This window comes from Apteryx mantelli, chromosome 2 (genome assembly GCF_036417845.1).
Source record: "Apteryx mantelli isolate bAptMan1 chromosome 2, bAptMan1.hap1, whole genome shotgun sequence".
Taxonomy (NCBI): Eukaryota; Metazoa; Chordata; class Aves; order Apterygiformes; family Apterygidae; genus Apteryx; species Apteryx mantelli.
In genome coordinates, this window is record NC_089979.1 from 162,584,602 (window position 1) to 162,604,016 (window position 19,415).

The window sequence follows — 19,415 nt, forward strand, 5'->3', positions numbered from 1 at the left end:
CAAATCTATCTCAGATGCCCTCCTTCCCTTGGGAAGAAGAGGGAATATATAATGAAGAGTAAGAGAAATACCGGTTGATAACTTTTTTTCAATAGATGAGTAAGTGACTGTAATAGTAGTATAATAGCCTTGGATAGAAATATCCATCACAAAGAGTTTAAGTATTAGTATGATTTTTACTCAGGTAGGTAGAGCTGTGGGAAATGGACAGTTCTGTGAGGGAGCCTGGGCTTCGTTAGTGCCTCCTTTCTTTTGTGTGTCTTTCCCAAGAAACCACCTTGTGCACTGGAGCAGTAGATACGCGGGAATAATGGCGTAACACATAACTGCCTTCTGTGACTAGTAGTAAGAAGCAAGTTCATGATAGATCTGTAATGGTCATGATTTGTAACTTTGGCTCACCAAGGGTTTTTAGACTGTTTCCAAAACATTTCTTCTGGGTTTTGTTCCAGGGTTCAAGATCACTGTGAGGATAGGGACACTCCTGACAGTTTTGTTCCTTCTTCCTCTCCTGAAAGCGTGGTGGGAATGGAAATAAGTAGGTATCCAGATTTGTCAGTCGTGAAGGAGGAGAATCCAGAACCTGTACCATCTCCCATCATTCCTATCCTACCCAGCAGTACTGGAAAAGGTGAGACTGCAATAGCAGAAACGATTAAGACTAGGCTTTTTTTTCCATTCATACCCATGTAGGATTAACCTCATGTGTATTTCATTTTATTTCCAGGTTCAGAAGCCAAAAGGAATTATATAAAATCAGAACCTGGTTCAGGAGCATTACCTGGTTCTGGCTTCTTTGCCTCTCAGCTCGGACCATCCCAGAATGGTCCTAAATCTGGCCTTATATCTGTAGCAATTACTTTACATCCCACAGCTGCTGAGGTAAAAGAAATAAGCTTGTGTGTTATGTATATAAAATATAGCAGGAGTTAACATGTTTTATAAGTAATAACTATTAGAATGGGTTGTAGAATAGTATAATAAAGCAGCTGTTGTAATTTGTAATAATTTAATCTTATTGCTGTTTTACTGCCTGTCTGGTTAAAACAAAGGTGTTTTTATTATTGTTTTTAGAACATTAGTAATGTAGTAGCTGCATTCTCCAATCTGCTCCACGTCAGAATTCCTAACAGTTATGAGGTTAGTAATGCTCCAGATGTCCCATCCGCCATGGGAGCAGCAAGCAGTCACAGGATGAACCCATCTATGGAGTACAGACAGCACTTACTATTTCAGGGTCCTCAGGCAGGATCCATGGGATCTGCCAGGCTTGTAGGGTCTTACGGACTGAAGCAGCCTAATGTGCCATTTCCCGCAAACAGTAATGGTGAGTAGGCTTCAATTCTGTGCAGTTTTCAGTCCTGAAATTTTAGTTGAGTCAATGTTGATACATTTCAACCATATAAATACATGCTCTGGAATTAAACCTTTGATTCTTATTTTAAATAATACTTATGTGATCGGTACCTGTGGACCTCCTCCTGATGTTAATCATAACTTAATGGAAATCAGAGATGGATCAGACCTATTATATTGTCTGTCTCATTGACAATGAGGTATTTCTTCTGGCAGTAACTAGTATTGTTAAGTTTTCTGTCCAGTCTGATTTTAAATCTTTTGTTCTAGGAGATTGTTCCTATTCTAGAAAGTTTTACGGAAGTCTTTAACCATGTATTCCTATGTTATTTTAATTACTCATTTGACATACAAGACTGTATTTTTGCCTTAATGTTGACATAGTTGGTTTTGGTCTGGTTTAAACAATTTCCCTGTTAAGACATGGTTTAAAGCTTGCCTACCACACCCTATCCAGGAGGATGCTAGTCCTCTAAACCACTGAATAATATTGTGACTTCAGCATAAATTTGATTTAGTCTAATATGGCTTTCTACGATCTTACCTGTTTTCTAGGGATAGGTGGCTATAAGGATCACAGTCAAAATATTGCAGAAAGCTCAGCGTTGAGACCTCGATGGTGCTCTCATTGCAAAGTGGTGGTTCTTGGTAGTGGCGTGCGGAAATCCTTCAAAGACCTGCCTTTCCTGAAGCAGGTACTGCAACAGAAATTTAGTTTCTTGCATGTAATGGTCAGTGAGCAAATGAAAGCAGCAAAGGTCGCTGCTCATCATGCTGCCTGATATCGTCTTCCTAGTTTCTCCGTATTCCCACCTCTCTGTGTGTGCTAATTCAGGGTGTGGACTTTCAAGTACATTTGTAGTACAAATAAGAAATGTCAAAGGTGTTATTTGTATAAAATATATTTCAGTAAATTTCCTAAAATAGTTTCCGTATATATGACACCTTTCTAAATTCTTCTACCGCCATCCTTCCATGACCGCTTCTGTTTAATAATTCAGCAAGAGTCTGTCTGTAAGGCATTTTGCCATTTCAAAAAGTAATAGAAGAGCAAGGATACCTTTTTTTTTTTTTTTTGAGCAGGAAACAATTTGTCAGGTTTCAGTCTTGACTTTTTGTATTTTCATCATTCGTTTTTCTGTAAAGAAATATCCCAGCCAGCTCCTTACAGCCATATGCACATATTGAATATGTGCACTGGGAACTGTCATTCATTAAAAAAGTACTGTTGCTCTTTGTTTAAATAAGATTGAGGTGATTATGCAACAAAGGTATAAAGTCAGAATTTATAGTCAAAAGTAATGTGCTTGTGTAGTCATAAAAGCACTGAATTCACCGTAATGTTCTGCAGATGGATCAGTAGATAAAACAGTATGATCTGTCTTTGAGTAGCCTGAAATGAGACGTTCTTTTGTCATCTAAAGATAAAAGAAAACGGATTTCTACTTAGCAAGTGTGCCTATGGAGCAGATGGGTGCACAGTATAGAGTGCTTTATTTTGGTTGTTAAACTTCTGTTAAAGGCAAGAAGTGCTCCCGAACAAGGTTGTAGGTGGTGTTAACGTTAGATCTGTCAAATAATCAAGTATTTATATCACGGTAGTGCTCGTTATTTCACAAATTTTCCACAAATAAAGAGGTAGACAGAGTTTCTAGCCCAGACTGGAAGATTTGTTTCAATAACTTATTATGTGAAAAATGCTATTAAAATGCACTTCTGATAATCTGTGCTTGATTCTCAGGATTCCCAAGAAGGTGCTGATAAAATGAAGGACGTTGTATTCTGTAGCAACAACTGCTTTGTTCTTTATTCAGCAGCTGTGCAAGCAAAAAACTCAGAGAACAAAGTAAGTATCCAACTTCGGTAGACCTAGTGAGCAGAGATTATTGCAGCTATTTTTTGAAGAACAGAACTGGGTTGAGGGGTGTTTGTACTTTGTTTTAGAGGCTTATAAATGAATTGCTCTATATTAGGACATTGAAATTTGGAACCAGCAGCATGAAGTAGAATTTATATTTAGAAAACTTCCTGTCTAACGGAGATGTATAACAGAACACAAACCATCTTCTGCTGCCCTTGCAGGCTTTGAAGATCCAATCTCAGAAAAGCGGTCTGTGCATTTAAGTTCTCTAGGCATTGTAACAAACCCTGGTTACATCTTTTGGGGTTGTTTTCTGCATTTTTATTTGGCTTATGTTACAGTAAAAAATTTAAAACTGTGCAAGCTGAACTGCAAGTCTGCAAAAAGACTTTATTTTCTTAATGTAACTGGAAAAATAATCTTACTCAGTTATTCTTTTTTTTGGACAAAGTTGCTGTTTTCAAGCATTAATTACCAAAACATTAATAAAGAGTCTGCTGGCTGACAGTGAAAAGGAAAAATAGCTTGTAAGTATTGGAGATAGAATTTTGCACAACATATAAAGAAATTTGCTTAATCGAAAGTGGGATTAGGCCGGGGATTTTTCGCAGGTGCACAGAATACTGTGCTTCAATTTTCTACCTATGGGCACTAGGAGAGATATCCAGCAAAACTTAAAGGAACTCAGTACTTCTGCACAGGACACTGTTTCTTGTTATGTTCAGGTACATTTAGTTTCAAAGGCAGATATGGGTTAAGTCTCTTAGGGTGAGGATGGTCCCAATATAAGCTTAGTAGATCCTCAAGTAGATTCTCAAATTATACTTACTAATAACTTAACGTTGGTAAAACACTTAAATTTATCTCTATTCATTTAATAATTGCAATTAAATAGTCTTCATTCAAGACTAAATGATCTGGATAGGTTTATTTTCACTTCACAGATAAAATCTTTTGACAGCTGCTTTTAGCTAGCTTAGTTTCTGCTTTTCCTGGTTCAAATGTTCCTTTTTTCCCTAAACTGATAGGCATCACTGGCCACATGCTTCAAGCATTACATAATTCGTGCTTTCTTTCTCATACTGTATAATATGCAGGCTTCCTTCAAATACATCCTACTTATTTTTTCAGAAGAAACAGGAAGAAATGATGGATGAGAAGATATATAGTTATATCCACATCCTTTTAGTGTGCCGTGTAACTCATGCTCACTAGCATTAAAACTGGGTGTCATTTTCTGCACAAGTGCATCACCATGTACATAATTAAGTTAATTAAATTTCACGTTCCGCCTCTTAATCCTTTCATTTACTCTTTCAAGATTAATCATACAAAGCACATGAAGCACTTTGAATCTAAACTTCCATTGTTCTCCTTGGTTTCTCGTTTTTTTTCTTTCTTTTTAAATCTCTCCAGGTTTAATTCTTGTTTCCTGTGACTGAATAGTTAATACCTCAAGGTATATGACTAAGCCAGAGCCCTGCAGGAATTTACTCCTCACTTGTTTCCATGAAAACTACCAAATAACAAATTTCTTATTCTTTCAATTAATTATGTGACCCATATTTTAGATTAGTTTGTGTTATAACCCATTGGGGGAAGCTGTACAAACTTTCTAAAAATACCTAAGTATTAAATCTGTCAGTTACCTTATCTAAGACATTTGATTTTTTTGTTTTTTCTCAAAACCTGGACAAAGGATTATTTGTGTTTCCTCTTCTGTATTAAAGGGAGCCATGTTTGAGGTTGATCAGGAAAACTGTAGTACTCTGTAGCCCAGCACAAGTTGTGATAGCATGAGTCAAGATAATTACCATCTTATTTATTCCGTTGCTGCATCATGATTTCAGGCATTCTGAATAACCTCTTCAATTCAGTTCTGACCTCAGAGTGTTTTCAAGGGGCATTTAATGGTTGGGGATTTTTTTTAAAGAGTTTTCTGTTGATTTATCAGGAATCAGTTCCATCTTTGCCGCAGTCGCCAATGAAAGAAAGGCCACCTAAAGCATTCCATCAGTACAGCAACAACATCTCCACTTTGGATGTCCACTGTCTGCCTCAGTTGCAGGAAAAAGTTTCTCCACCGTCTTCACCCCCAATCATGTTCCCTCCTGCATTTGAAGCAGCCAAGGTAGAGGCAAAACCGGATGAGCTTAAGGTAACAGTGAAACTAAAACCTAGGTTAAAAGCAATACACAGTAGTCTTGATGACTGTCGGCCTCCAAGTAAGAAATGGAAAGGAATGAAATGGAAGAAATGGAGCATCCAGATTGTGATTCCTAAAGGATCATTCAAACCTCCTTGTGAAGAAGAAATAGATGAATTTCTTAAAAAATTGGGCACAACCCTTAAACCAGATCCTGTGCCTAAAGACTATAGGAAATGTTGCTTCTGTCATGAGGAGGGTGATGGATTAACTGATGGACCAGCAAGGCTTCTTAACCTTGATTTAGACCTTTGGGTCCATTTGAACTGTGCTCTTTGGTCTACAGAAGTCTATGAGACACAAGCTGGTGCCTTAATAAACGTGGAACTAGCACTGCGAAGAGGCTTGCAAATGAAATGCATGTTTTGTCACAAAATGGGCGCCACCAGCGGTTGTCACAGGTTAAGGTGCACCAATATTTATCACTTTACCTGTGCCATTAAAGCACAATGCATGTTTTTTAAAGACAAGACCATGCTTTGCCCCATGCACAAACCAAAGGGAACTCATGAGCAAGAACTTAGTTACTTTGCGGTCTTCAGGAGGGTCTACGTTCAGCGCGATGAAGTGCGGCAGATTGCTAGCATAGTACAGCGAGGAGAACGTGACCACACTTTCCGCGTAGGAAGCCTGATTTTCCATGCCATTGGTCAGCTGCTGCCCCAGCAGATGCAGGCCTTCCACTCCTCCAAAGCGCTCTTCCCTGTGGGATACGAGGCCAGCCGCTTGTACTGGAGCATGAGATATGCAAACAGACGCTGTCGCTATCTCTGCTCGATTGAGGAGAAGGATGGGCTTCCATTATTTGTCATCAAGGTTGTGGAGCAAGGCCATGAAGATCTGGTTCTTACAGACACAACACCAAAAGGTAAATTTGCTAAACTAAAGCGATGACTTCTGTGGATCCACCATTTGTTTTAATACTACTGTATTTATCGTATGTATGATAAATGTGTCAAATTTTGCACATTGTTTTATTTCAGAAATTGCAATGTAATGGTTATACTGAGCTTCCACGGATGTGATTGCTGTGGTGAATGGCTTTATTTAGTACTGTGCCTTTTTAATATAATGCTGTGAAGACTGAGGACAGCTTTGAAGAAATAGTATGAGCTGCAAATGAAAGAAGGGTATTTGTAATAAACTCACAGAGGAAAACCTAGATGGGGTATTAAAAATGAATTCAAATAGTAGAAATGTTAGTGTAGGTTTCTGAGCAGTGACTTTGACATTATTATTACACAATTATCTTTGAACCAGCTGTGCTGAAGTTTGTAAGTAATGGAAAGATAGTGAGTTGGCCAAGTCATTTCCGGAGCCTGAGTTTGTTGTCTCTGGGGGTGGGAAGGGCGATACATCGGATTGCAAACACACAGGGCAGGTCCAGGCACTTGGACGTGTGAACGGTGCCGGTAATGCTCTGGGTTTAACCACTTTGGGCAGAGCAAGGCTGAGTGGATCAGCACCCGCAGCGCGCTTAAACCACTGCCTGGATAGTTGCCCACTTAAATGGATTACACTCAGCACTCAATTTTATGGAAATAGAAAATGAAGTTTATTTTTTAGAAAATTCTGCATTGTGCAGGTTTCCTAAGGAGAATTTTTTAGCAGCTTTAGAAGCTTCTCTGCCCGATTCCCTGAAGAGCAAGGCATATCGGTAGGGAACTGCAAGTTTTTATGCTACGAATATAAAAGCTGCATTCCTGGGAATGAAGGTGCAACAGAAATGTCATGTTGGCTTGGAGCTTGTTCGAGACAAAACAGTGACTCATCAAATGATTCTCCCTTTCACTTTTGAAACACTAGCCTGTTTATTTATATAATTAGTGATAAAATTGCTTTTTAAATATTGATTTCTGGTTCCTGATCTCTTCAGCCATTAGTTCAAAACTAGTGCAATGGACCGTAATTTCTTTGAGCCTTGTAATTCTTATTCTGTATGGTTATGTAGGTGTGTGGGATAAAATCTTGGAGCCTGTTGCTTCTGTAAGAAAAGAATCTGAAATGCTCCAGCTGTTCCCTGGATATTTGAAGGGTGAAGACCTCTTTGGTTTGACAGTCTCTGCAGTGGCAAGGATTGCTGAATCGGTGAGTCTTCACCATCACAGTTCTGGCTGGATCACCCCAAATTGTCAGATATCTCATACACACATGAGAAGGGGAAGAAGTCTGGAAAGTGGCTGTTTTGTTATGTACTGTTAGCATATAATTACTTGGATTTTTTTTGTTTTTGTTTCTGTTTTCTTGCAGCTTCCAGGGGTTGAGGCCTGTGAGAACTACACTTTCCGCTATGGCCGAAACCCCTTAATGGAACTTCCTCTTGCCATCAACCCCACGGGCTGTGCCCGTGCCGAGCCTAAAATGAGTACCCATGTCAAGAGGTTTGTGTTAAGGTATTTTGTTTTAATTTCACATAGTACAGCCCAGGGTTTATAGGCTGCTTAGGGTTATTTGTGCTTTCGTCTGCTGCTTACAAACCCTGTCGTCTTTGGCTGTGTATGTGCATGCCCAAATCTAAAGGAATTGCTTTGTTGTCTCTGCTAGCTGGCTTTAAGTGTGTGTATGTCTAAAAAAAAAAAAAATAAATAAATAATTGGTTTTGTGGCTGTTTTCAGAGAAATCTTCAGTTTTTCTTGTATTCTTTCCTGTTACATGCCCAATTCCTACAGGCCTCACACCTTGAATAGCACCAGCACGTCGAAGTCATTTCAGAGCACAGTTACGGGAGAACTGAACGCGCCTTACAGTAAGCAGTTCGTCCATTCCAAGTCCTCTCAGTACCGGAAAATGAAAACTGAATGGAAGTCCAATGTGTATCTAGCTCGCTCGCGGATTCAGGTCAGTTCTCATATTAGGCAATTTATATAGAAATAACATTTTTGAAAAATAAAGCAGTTGTAAAATTCCTTCAGGTCTCTTCCCAAAATTGGCAACTTGTATGTGGTAAATCACTTCCGTAGACTCCAAATAAGATTTCTTTTTAAGTAATGTCAGTGTCTTACAATTTGATTTGTTACAGCTGCATAGAAAATAAATGAGTCCTTTTCTTTCAAGGTCTTTTTAGCATATTTCTCAAAAAATCAGTAAGACGTAATAAAGATATGAATATTTAGTTCTACAAACAGCATCCGTGGAAATATGACGTGCTGAGATCAAGCTGTAGAACGGTACGAGACGAGCAGGAAGAGTTAAATGCTTGCTTGCATTCACAAAATAAGATAAAATGAATTCATTGCCCTGTGTCATTCTCTTGGTGGTTTTGCTGCACAAACTATTTTGCAAAAACTTTATAGTGTATCTTGCTATGTATGAACATAGCTGTTGTTTATTCTAGGTTGGACTTAACTGTGCGGTCGTGTTCCTATTATGTTCTTCCAGTCTAGTAAGGCCTCCTCTGTTTTTCAGTGAATTTATAACCTTTAAGCAACCCAAGCAGGTACAGTGAGAAGCCTGCTTGCTCACCTAGATGGAAGCCAAACACTCCAGTACATTTCCTTGCATCTTAAAAACTTAATGTAAATCTGGGCTCTGCATCATTAAGAAAGGATTGTTAAAACCTCAGTTACCGAACCGTGCCACTTTATTCTTTCTGGGAAGTTTACTTTTTGCATGATTTTCTCCAGGAATGGTTTGGGGGCACCCAGAGGAATGAAGTGTTGCATGTAAATTTATTATGCAATTCTAAATCACAGCATGTTTTTTTGTAGGGCCTGGGCCTATATGCTGCTAGAGACATTGAAAAGCACACTATGGTCATTGAATATATCGGAACTATTATCCGGAATGAGGTAGCAAACAGGAAGGAGAAGCTTTATGAATCTCAGGTACTGAGTAATATTTGTTCACTGTTGTTGTTATTTTCCGCCTCCCTTTCCAAATGTTTGCGCAACAAAACACACGCTGCCTTTCTGTTGATAAACGCACGGGTGAGGGGGAGGCCGCGCTCGCCGCCGACTGCAGCAGGGCAACAGGAGTCGGGTCTCCTGGATTCTGTCTGCTGCTGTGCTATAAATGCAACAGGCTAAAAATATAAACCTGGGAGTTTACAGTGGTTCTTATCAAAGGATCTCAGAGTGCTTAAATGTTTAATAAATCTCACAGCACCGCAGTCAGATAGGCAATATATATCCTCTTTGCTGGAGGACAAAAAGAGAGCTCTTGCAGAGATGTCAGGATCTCAATTTTTAATGAGTACTTCTAAAAATTTAAAGCGAGCTTCTTTGTCTAACACAGAGGTATTGTAACAGTTAATAAGCATTTGTGAAGCACATCAAGATCCTAGATGAAAGGTGGTAAAGAAATCCAAGCTATTAGTACACCACTGGAGGGAAATACTAATTCACCAGAGATTTATGTTTATGACCCATCCATTCCCTCGTAAAACAGTGAGGTTAATGGCAGTCCCCCGCGTGTTAGATGGAGGGTACGAGTCGCTCTCCGCCTAGCGAGCCGATGCGCTGTGTCTGGTGGTGGCTGCAGAGCACTTGGAGATGTCCCGTGTTGCTGCGTTGTTTTCATCGTCAACTATTCTTTAAAATCTACAGGAGTCTTTCTTTTTTTTCTAATTCTGTTTTTCAGAACCGTGGCGTGTACATGTTCCGCATTGACAACGATCACGTCATCGATGCTACCTTGACGGGCGGCCCTGCCAGGTGGGTGGCTCCGGAGGGAGCGCGGCGCTCGCGCTCGGCCATTAGCCGTGTTCCCTTGCCTCCGTGCGGCGCGTTCCCCAGCGGCTGGTACGCTCAGTCTGCCGACTGGCCCGCCGAAATAAAGCCGCCTTTTTCATTGGCTTTACTCATCCTTGATTACATTTGATGGCAGATGTACAGCTGTGAAGAAAGAATGGAATCTTGTTAACATTTGATTTTTTTCACGTTTTCTAGGTAAAGAAACAAGTACAGAGTAATGTAATTATATCTGGAAAGCCAGTGCACCCCTGAAGCTAAGGTCATCCTAAGGTTTGCTTTAGATTTGCCTCAAGTGATGCATCTTCTTACAAGATTACCTTTTTCAAACTCTCTTTTCACAGGTATATCAACCATTCGTGTGCGCCTAACTGTGTGGCTGAGGTGGTAACTTTTGAGAGAGGACACAAAATTATCATTAGCTCCAGCAGGAGAATACAGAAAGGGGAGGAGGTAGGGCGCTGTCATATATTTTTACTTACCTATTGCTGCTTACATTTTATTTCTAGATACTTATATTATTATTATTATAGCCCCTAGTACAAGTTGTTTGTGCTTACTCAGGGTGGGGAAGAGCAACACTCCCTTTCCCCTCTTCCAGTTTAAATCTTGCCAGCTCCTAACGATGCAATATCAACTGTATTTTAGTGTTTAGAGTTCTGGGTACAAGGAGGGAGGTAGTAAAACCCCGATGTTTCCTAACTAACTGTTCTCCTTAATCTTCTTCCAGCTTTGCTACGACTATAAGTTTGATTTTGAAGACGACCAGCACAAGATTCCATGTCACTGTGGAGCTGTAAACTGCCGAAAGTGGATGAACTAGATGCATTCCTTGCTGTCTCTGAGGGTTGCTTGTCCCTAGGAAGAAGTGATTCACATTTTTGATTTTGTCGACAGAAAATTGTTGCCTTTTTGAAGGGGAAAAAAAAAATCACTTCTGGAAGTACAGATTTCTACTCAAGTATTAAAAAAAAAAAGAAAAGAAAAAAAAAAAAAACAAGCACCAGAAGCAAGCCGGCAAAATCTGAAGCTGTCTTAACTTTCCGGACACGGGGAGGTTAAACTGAATTAACAGAATGGTCCAGCACTTTTGTTTTCGAGCTCACTAAGGAGAAACTGTTGAACTTGGGCAAAGAACCGATGGCTGACCTGCAGCAGGGCAGGCAGGCACATATGAATGTAAGACTGAAATCACCAGCGAAAGGGAGAAGTCCAAAGTGCTGGCCACAGCCTTATTTGATAAAGGGGCAGGCCCTCTAATTAAAGAAAAATTTTAAATAAAAGTAGACACCACTGAACAAGGAATGTACTGAAACGACTTCCTTAGGGATAGAGCTAAGGGAAAAAATAACTTGCACTAAAATACATTTAAATACTTGATTCCATGAGTCAGTTTATTGTAGTTTTTGATTTCTGTAAAATAAGAGAACCTTTTTGTATTTATTATTGAATAAGTGAATGAAGCTATTTTTAAAAAGAAAGTTAGAAGAAAGCCAAGCTGCTGCTGTTACCTGCAGAACTAACAAACTCTGTTACTTTGTACAAAAGTGTAAATATTTTGAAAAAAAGACAGTATAAAAATAGTTATTGACCAAATGCTACCAGACTCTGCAGCAGTTCGGGTGCTTATTATAAAATGTCAATAGGGATGTTACAATATGATCTCATGTATTAATAGACATGCGATTACAATTATGGAATAACCAAAATCTCAATTTAAAGAGAGGGGGGTTTTTTATGTTTAAAGCAGTCTCAACTGTGGTCTGTTAGATTTTTTTTTTTTTTTTTTTTTAAGTAAACCTTAAGCCTGGTACAAGGCCTGTATATTACAACTATGACTTTTGTAGATGTTTGGGTAATTTAGACTGATTAATTTTATTTGTATTATATTGTTGCATCCCTATTTCTTAAGTCAGGTTTTTTGTGCTTACAATTTGTGATAACTGTGAATAACTGCTAAAACCACCCAAAATAGAGGCTGAACATTGTTTTTTCTTCAGCAAAAGTAGTCCAGATTAGGTGACTGTTCAGCCTACATTAAATCATGTAAACAGCATAGAATCATGTAGATGAGCGTAAGTCTGATACGATAGCCGTCGTAAGAGGAAAACGAGGAAAAAAATTAGATGTAACGTGCTTGCAGCTGCAGGACTCTGGCAATAGGGTTTTGGAAAATGTAATTTAAAGACGTGTTTGTATGGATTGTTTTGTTTACATTTCTTTAAAAAAAAATAAACACTGTTTTGTGTTTGCTTGTAGAAACTTAATCAGCATTTTGAACCAGGTTAGCTTTTTATTTTGTACTTAAAATTCTGGTACTGACACTTCACAGACTAAATATAAAAAAAAAATGAAGTTTTTTTTTTGTGTGCACAATTAAAGTGGACTGTAAACTGTTGGTATATTCAGTAATACAGTTCTGAACTTGTAATGTATATGGCATGATGTATTTTTATCTTACAGAATAAATCAATTGTATATATTTTTCTCTTGATAAATAGCTGTATGAAATTGTTTCTTGAATATTTTTCTTCTCTTGTACAATATTCCAACATCCTACCAGTATTTGTCCTACAGTTTTTTTCTGTTCTGTATAATAGTATCTAATGTTGGCAAAAAAAAAACAAAAACACCACAAAAAAATGAATTTTTTGAAGTATACAGAGTGTTATGGGTTTTGGAATTTGTGGAAACAGATTTAGAAGATCAGCATTTACAAATAAAAATATTTTACATCTATAAATCACGTCTCCTGCTCTCATTGGGGGTCTCTCTTTCCAGGTGTTTCAGGATTTCATCGCTGCTTCCACCCGCGAGGAGCGTTCGGCCCCCTCTCGTCTCCGCCGCGACCTGCCCCAAACCGTCGGCGCCGCGGCCGGGCAGCGCTGGCAGCAGCGCCGGGGCTGGGGGAGCTCGCGGCCCTGCCCCGGCGCTGCGCTGCAGCCCTGGCTCCTCTCCGCCGCCTCGGCGAGCGCCGGCTGCCGCTCTGCGCTAGCAAAAGAAAACGCTGCCGTGCTGGGCAGGGCCTCCCCTTACGCGGCCAAAGCGAGGAGCTGCCCGAGGGGCGTTCGCAGGCTCCGGCGACAAGTTGAACCGCTTCAGCGGAGGCAGCGGCTTCTCTGCCTCCGGGGGAAGGAAGGAACAGGAACGGCCCTTCCCAGCTGTTCTGCTGTAGAACCTCGTGTCGCTTGTTTGCGTGAAGACGGGCTTTCGGTGCAAGGGCTCGGCTGCTGCGCAGAACCACGCTGCCTGCGCTGCTCCTTCAGCGCCTGCGGAGGAAACGGTGGCTCCCCTCGGGCCAGGCTCAAAGCGCCACGAGGCCAGGGCTCTGGGCGCTGCTGTTCAAGGCAGCGGTGCCTTGGCAGGAAAGTGGTTTCTCTCCCGAACCCCAGCCTCCACCCTGGCACATACGCGCAGCAGAGAGGGGAGCACAACCTGAGGAAAGGCTAGAGAAACGAGCCACGAAGCAGGTCCCCTTCCTCGCTTTCAAAGTCAGGCAATGGGCCATGGTCACCACCACCTCCATGAGGCTTCACGAAGGAAACACGGAGGCTTAAAAATGCTCCTAGGCATTGTTGCTTTACAAGTAACAAATTTCTCAGCATGCCAATGGCAAACTGAGGGTCATGAGAGCTTATAATTCATGGATGATGAGCCTTTTCCTTTTAGTCATCCTAGTCAACCACATCATTATCAAGAGTCGGCTGTTAGTCATCACTAAAATAGAGGCAGAAGACTATGCATCGCCGCCTAATCCCAGGCAGCACCCCTAACGCCTAGCCAGGAAAAGCAACGGATTCAGCACTGGCTGTTTACAGACAAGATCTATCACTCGTTCAAACTTAGGACCTGGTGACCTAGTGGTATGGCTGAAGAACAGACACGCTAAATAGACACCGCTCTGGCCAAAAATTCACTGGGGAAAAAAAAAAAAAAAAAAAGAAGATGATTGATTGACCCAGCGTGAGATGTCGTTGCCTCAACGTGTTCCTGGAACCAGGCGCCTGTTCCTAGGCCCCTGCGGCAGCTCGGCACACGCGGTGCAGCACAAAGCTCAGTAGCGCTCCTGCAACCATGGGGCCTGCGGGCGAGCGCAGCAGCGCTTCGGCTGCTAACAACATGCTGGTTTGCACAGCTGTCTGTGCTTGTATTAGCCGATCGATAGTAAGTAAGTAAGTAAGTCCTAGCTGTGCCTAGGACATGTGCAGCATCTGTCTTTGCACATGGTAAGAGAAAGAAAGATGCCCAGACAACAGCAATGCAGTAGAAGGAGGGTTACAATTCCTTCAGACAACAAGTCTCAAAATGTTATAGGTGGCTAATATGTATGGGGTAAAAAAGTGAATTATTTTATAGAGACAGTATGAGCAAGACTATTTATTTATCTATCTATCTATCTTCATATTAAGTAACAAGCCAGCCGCAATTCAGTGCTCCATCCACTTTATGTATTTGTCTATTTTTTGCAGCCTTAAGGACCACGTTTTTGACAGCAGCCTCCAACTTTCCCCACAGAGTAGCAAAAGGTCAAAAATCCTCTGCGGCAATAAACTCAGTAAATAAAGAAAACATCTGCGTTGCCTGTTGGAGGAGGAGTTTGGTTTTTGATTCCTTTGAAACAGACAACATAAAGGCCACCAAAAAGAAAGCCAGCAAAGCTGGGGCACATCCAACGTGACAGCCACAAAAATTTCCCAGCTAGGGCCAAGCCCCCCAAAGAGCCGGGAGCAGCTGCACCCGCATCCCCGGCTGCTTCTCCCCAGCTCCCAGGAGCAGTCAGGACTAACCAGACAGGCATAAAAGAAGCCGCAGCTCACCCTTCTCCCCCACGAGGACTGGAATTAATCCCATGCACAAAACTCACCGAGGCGTCGCCACAAGGAAACGGGTATTTGCGTTCATCGTAAATCCGCTCTGGAGCCATTGGCAAACTGCTCAGGTCCGTTTTAGGCCACCTTACAGCCACTGCTGCAAGCTGCAGCTACGGGGCAGGGCCGGAGGCTGCTGCGAGCAGCCACAGCGTGAACCTGTTCCAGGCCCCAAGGCCAGACAGCGCTGCCACCCTTCACCAGGCGTTTGGGAAGCGATTTCCGGACTCTGCGCTCCCTCGAAGGGCCCGACCGCCACGGGGAGGCTCGTGGTAGGGGCCTCAACTGACGGACAACTGCTGAAGAGGGCTGTGGTCGTTTCTAGCGACTCACTGGAAGGAAGGAGCTTGGCTGGTGTCTAATTACTCACGTTACAATGCTTTATCCGGACGAACTTCCACTTCGGCCTAGCGGTCTGGGTTACGATACTTAAAGCCCTGCTTACCTTGTTCTGCGCGCTCCTGTGACTCGCGGCTCCCCGCTTCCCGCGGCAGGAGGCCTGGCGCTGAGCAGCAGCGAGGGACTGCTCCCACCTGCCCGCTCTCCTCTTGCGCTTCCTCGCCCAGCGTGGCCGCGCGCTGGCCGGCTGCGAAGGACCAAACGCAACTCGTCGCTAGTCAATCTGTCCTCCCTGCAGGAAGACTCGGCTCTGTAATTACTCCAACATCACCGTTATTTGCCTCACGCTGCCAAAATGTCAGTAACCGGATGCCGCAGTATTTCTGCGGTTGGAGAACGCTTCTGCCGCCCAAGGGAAAGGGCAGGGCTGTCCCGGCTGCCAACGCCGGGCTGCCTGCGCGCTTCCCAGGCAGGGCGGCCTGCTCCTGCACGACAAACAAGGCCAGCGCTGCCCAGACAACACACGCTGGGTGAGAACGGCGTTCTTCTTCTACAGCAGCTTCCACACGCTGAAGTGTGCGCGACTCAGGCAGGAAGTTAAAGAGAGAAGTGAAATAAATGAATTTTGGAAGGGGAACAGGTAAATTGAGGGGGGAAAAAAAAAAGAGAGAGAAGCTGTATCTGCCAAACCCTCCTGGAAGTGAGAGCGAGAGAAAGATCTGGCTGTGAAGAAAAGGGAGTGAAAACAAGGGAAGACCCTGATTACGTGACTGCTAGTTTGGATCAGTCTCTTTGTGCTTTCTGGTCCCATGGCTACAGAGCAAAAGGCAATACTGATTAATAAAAAAATGATACTTTATTTTAAATGTAGCTACTGTCATGAGTCATCAAAATAGACTTTGTAATAGTTACTTTGTTTTAAATACAAGGTGACAAATGACAGCTAAGAATTTAAACTACATGAGATGTCCTAAAACTGGAAATTAACAGAACTAAACTTAAATATTACAAATGACAATTTTCAGAAGATAAAAGGGAATAAAAATATTTTCCAGATAAGGTAAAATAATTTGGCCAGTAAAACCACACTAAAAATGTAAATTAATGAGATACTGCACATGAAACACTTGAGAAGGACTCCTTTCTGTCACTGTCATTTAAAAGATCCACAGAGCTAAAATCTCACAATTTAGATTACATTGCTCTAATCATTTTTTCTTACTTAAAAACAGTTCGATAATCCAGGGAAATCCAAGAAACTGCTGATAAATTGCACTTCTACACGTTGATTTTCTGTAGCGGGGCTGGTGCCATCACTGCTGCATCTGACCAGGGACCGGTGGCCACGTGGACCTTCTCACGCACGCAGCTTTTCGTAGCAGAGTATTTCCAAAGGGTGACCCTTGCGATGGCTGGTGCCAGGTGTAGCAGCTAAGGGCTCCTTGCAAAGCCCTCCAGAATCACTTGAAATCACAGCTGAAGGGAAAATCGGGTCTTAACGCTTCTCACAGCCACATCCTTGCTGACTCAGCTCTCAAAATTCCACTGCTGAGGAAGGGACCCATCGCAGATGGCCATGGTCACATATCCTTTATGGCTAAGTGGATCGACCACCTTCATGCACTGCCCCACGGACACCTGGTAGAGGCGGCTGTTTTTCTGCGAGAGAGAGAAAGACAGACGGGATTTATTTATTAAAACCTCTGTTCTACGCCATTTTCAAACTGAAGCTGAAACTGATGCTTAGGGTGCCCCTTCCTTCGGGACGACCATTTCAGAAACCTTTCTCCCAGGCCCTGACACCCAAGATCCACAGCAGCAACAGGTGAAAGCCAGAGTACAGCACGCCCCCATGACCATGTTCAGACCTTGAAACGAGGGTTCCCATACCCTTAGAGGGACTTAATTCGTATTTTGTTTACACCGTAGTTTCTTAATGAGGTGGAAGGATGATCAAAACGGTTCCCCATGGCTCAGTGGCGAGGAAGCCCGCAAGGTTACCCTGCGGCACAGTGACTGCCGCTCTCCTGCACGGAGGGGGCAGGTGTGCGAGAAGTCGCGCTGGCTCAGACCTGGGCTCTGGGGCTCTGCTGATGGCCATATGCAGACAACCAGGGAAGCATGAAAACGTGGCAAGAATATTATGATGCCCCCCAGAGTGCTCACCCCACCTCCAGCTATCGCTAGCTCAGATTTCTGGAGCGTGATGCAGTCTGTACTTTAGCAACCCTCTCCAGATTGCTCCCGAGTACGTGACCACTCTCCCTTAAGTTTTTTTACACTCGCAGCAGCCTTTAGTGAGGTGTTGTATAGCTCATGGCCCCACCACACTATCGACCACCTCATTTTGAGCCTGCCCTCTGTCATCTTCATTTGACAATCTCATGTCTTGTACTACAAGACACAGTTCACAGTTGGCCTCTATCTACTTTCTCCATGCCACTGACTCTTACGCATCTACTGTAGTCCCCCTGCCCATACAAATCATCACTTTTCTAAAGAGTGCCAGACTACTCACATATTCTTCATATGGAAGATACCCTACACCTCAGATCTACCCTGCCACCCATTTCTGAACCATCTCCAGCCCTAATTTAACCTGAAAGGAGGAGACCAGCATGCACAGTACGGACAAACTAACATGGTGCGATGACATTTTTCTATTTTGGTCCCTATTCCTTTCCTAAAAAATTCTAATGTTTGATTCACTTTCTTTTGCTATTGATCATTACTGTGCACCAGGCGGACACTGTTACAGATACACCTGCCATACGCCCAAGTGGCGTTGGTCAGCTCAAAGCCCATGTTTCCTACCTGAAGCCTGGACTGCCCACCACCACCACACCTATCGCTGAACATTTACAGACATTGAATTTCTGCTGCAATTTTATTGTCCAGTCGCTTCTCAGGCTTGTCAATCTTTGCCCAATAATTCAAGCTGAAGAACCCCAAGTAATCCCCTATCACCAGCAACCTTCCTTAGCTCCCTGCTCCCGCTCCCTCTCCCAGCAGCGGGCTGTGGTGCTGCTGGATGAAGGCTGTGGCGGAGCTGCAAGGTGTCTCCAACCGTCAGACACACGCATAACTCTGGGTCTGCCCGTATCTGCTTCTCGAGGTCTCTGAACCTTCCCGGATTGCAACAAGCTTCCTTATTTGAATCCACTTAGGAACCTGTGCTCCCAAGAAGCAGCACAGTATGAACCCAGGACAGTATATACAGGGCTGTCCTGGAAATACATGACCATGCAACAGGCAGTTCTGGCAGTGCTCTTTTGTTTGTTCACTAATACTTCTATTACAGGCTTGCTGCTATACTGGAGGCATGGGAGGAGACAGCTTTTACATTAATACCGAGGAGTCATGTTTCATGTATATGCAGCATTAGTTCAGTTTTGTGAAATCAGCCACTCCAGACTCTAAGCCACTAACAAAGGAGATGCGACTGTACTGCAGAAGCGACCGCAAAAAACTCCTCTCAGTCCCCAGCGCTGCCCTGTGCTGCTTCAAGCACTAAGCAGAAATAACCACAAGACTGCTCCTGTTTCCTGTTCCTGCAAGTCCTGCCAGGCAACACAACACAGTGCTGCGAGCTGGATTTTGTTCTTTCCAGCACCTCCCTGTGAGCTGCAGTTCTGCGGGTGGCTGTGACGAAGAGACAAGAGTCTAGATGGGGCTGCAGAAACCTTCCTGCGTTGGAAAGGAAAAGGCCCAGAGCCCAGGGAACATCTTGTTCAGGCTGAAATGCAGCCACCAAAACTGTGCAACTCTAGTACAGGCTGCGTCACCTGGGGGCTGGGACTGCCATAGTACGATCAGCTTAGTAGATCTGAGGTTTGTTCATAATTAAACCCCATCCCTGATGCCTTGTTAGTGTCACTGTCGCTTACCAAGGTTTAACTACAAGAAATGTGCTGCTACATGCCAGCCACTCCACTTACCCCAAACGTCCACTGCTGTGACCCACCAGACCCGTGGCATTTCATGAGACGTGGTGGATCAGATGAACGAGTTTCCGAAACATCCAAGCAAAGGAGATTATTTAAAATCAGCTCGTGGTCTTCGTTGTAAACCCAGATCTGAAAGAGGAAAAGCATTTA

At 42.9% G+C, this 19,415-nt stretch overlaps 2 protein-coding genes across 7 annotated transcripts in view; one reads left to right on the plus strand and one right to left on the minus strand.

Annotated features, from left to right (window-relative positions):
* Window positions 1-12,854, plus strand: part of KMT2C (lysine methyltransferase 2C) — a 204,826-nt gene extending 191,972 nt beyond the window's left edge. For all 4 annotated transcript variants that reach the window (XM_067291962.1, XM_067291963.1, XM_067291964.1 and 1 more), the window contains 13 exons: window positions 453-631; window positions 728-882; window positions 1,075-1,327; window positions 1,912-2,051; window positions 3,098-3,202; window positions 5,172-6,291; window positions 7,375-7,511; window positions 7,674-7,816; window positions 8,093-8,261; window positions 9,131-9,247; window positions 10,002-10,075; window positions 10,456-10,564; window positions 10,842-12,854. In XM_067291962.1, the coding sequence (XP_067148063.1) occupies window positions 453-631; window positions 728-882; window positions 1,075-1,327; window positions 1,912-2,051; window positions 3,098-3,202; window positions 5,172-6,291; window positions 7,375-7,511; window positions 7,674-7,816; window positions 8,093-8,261; window positions 9,131-9,247; window positions 10,002-10,075; window positions 10,456-10,564; window positions 10,842-10,934 (2,794 nt within the window). In that variant the 3' untranslated portion in view covers window positions 10,935-12,854. The remainder of the gene's footprint in view (window positions 1-452; window positions 632-727; window positions 883-1,074; window positions 1,328-1,911; window positions 2,052-3,097; window positions 3,203-5,171; window positions 6,292-7,374; window positions 7,512-7,673; window positions 7,817-8,092; window positions 8,262-9,130; window positions 9,248-10,001; window positions 10,076-10,455; window positions 10,565-10,841) is intronic.
* Window positions 12,855-16,155: 3,301 nt separating this feature from the next.
* The window catches only part of GALNT11 (polypeptide N-acetylgalactosaminyltransferase 11), a 55,648-nt gene continuing 52,388 nt past the window's right edge, over window positions 16,156-19,415 (minus strand). For all 3 annotated transcript variants that reach the window (XM_067291968.1, XM_067291966.1, XM_067291967.1), the window contains 2 exons: window positions 19,257-19,394; window positions 16,156-16,977 (listed from right to left, as the gene is read on the minus strand). In XM_067291968.1, the coding sequence (XP_067148069.1) occupies window positions 16,846-16,977; window positions 19,257-19,394 (270 nt within the window). In that variant the 3' untranslated portion in view covers window positions 16,156-16,845. The remainder of the gene's footprint in view (window positions 16,978-19,256; window positions 19,395-19,415) is intronic.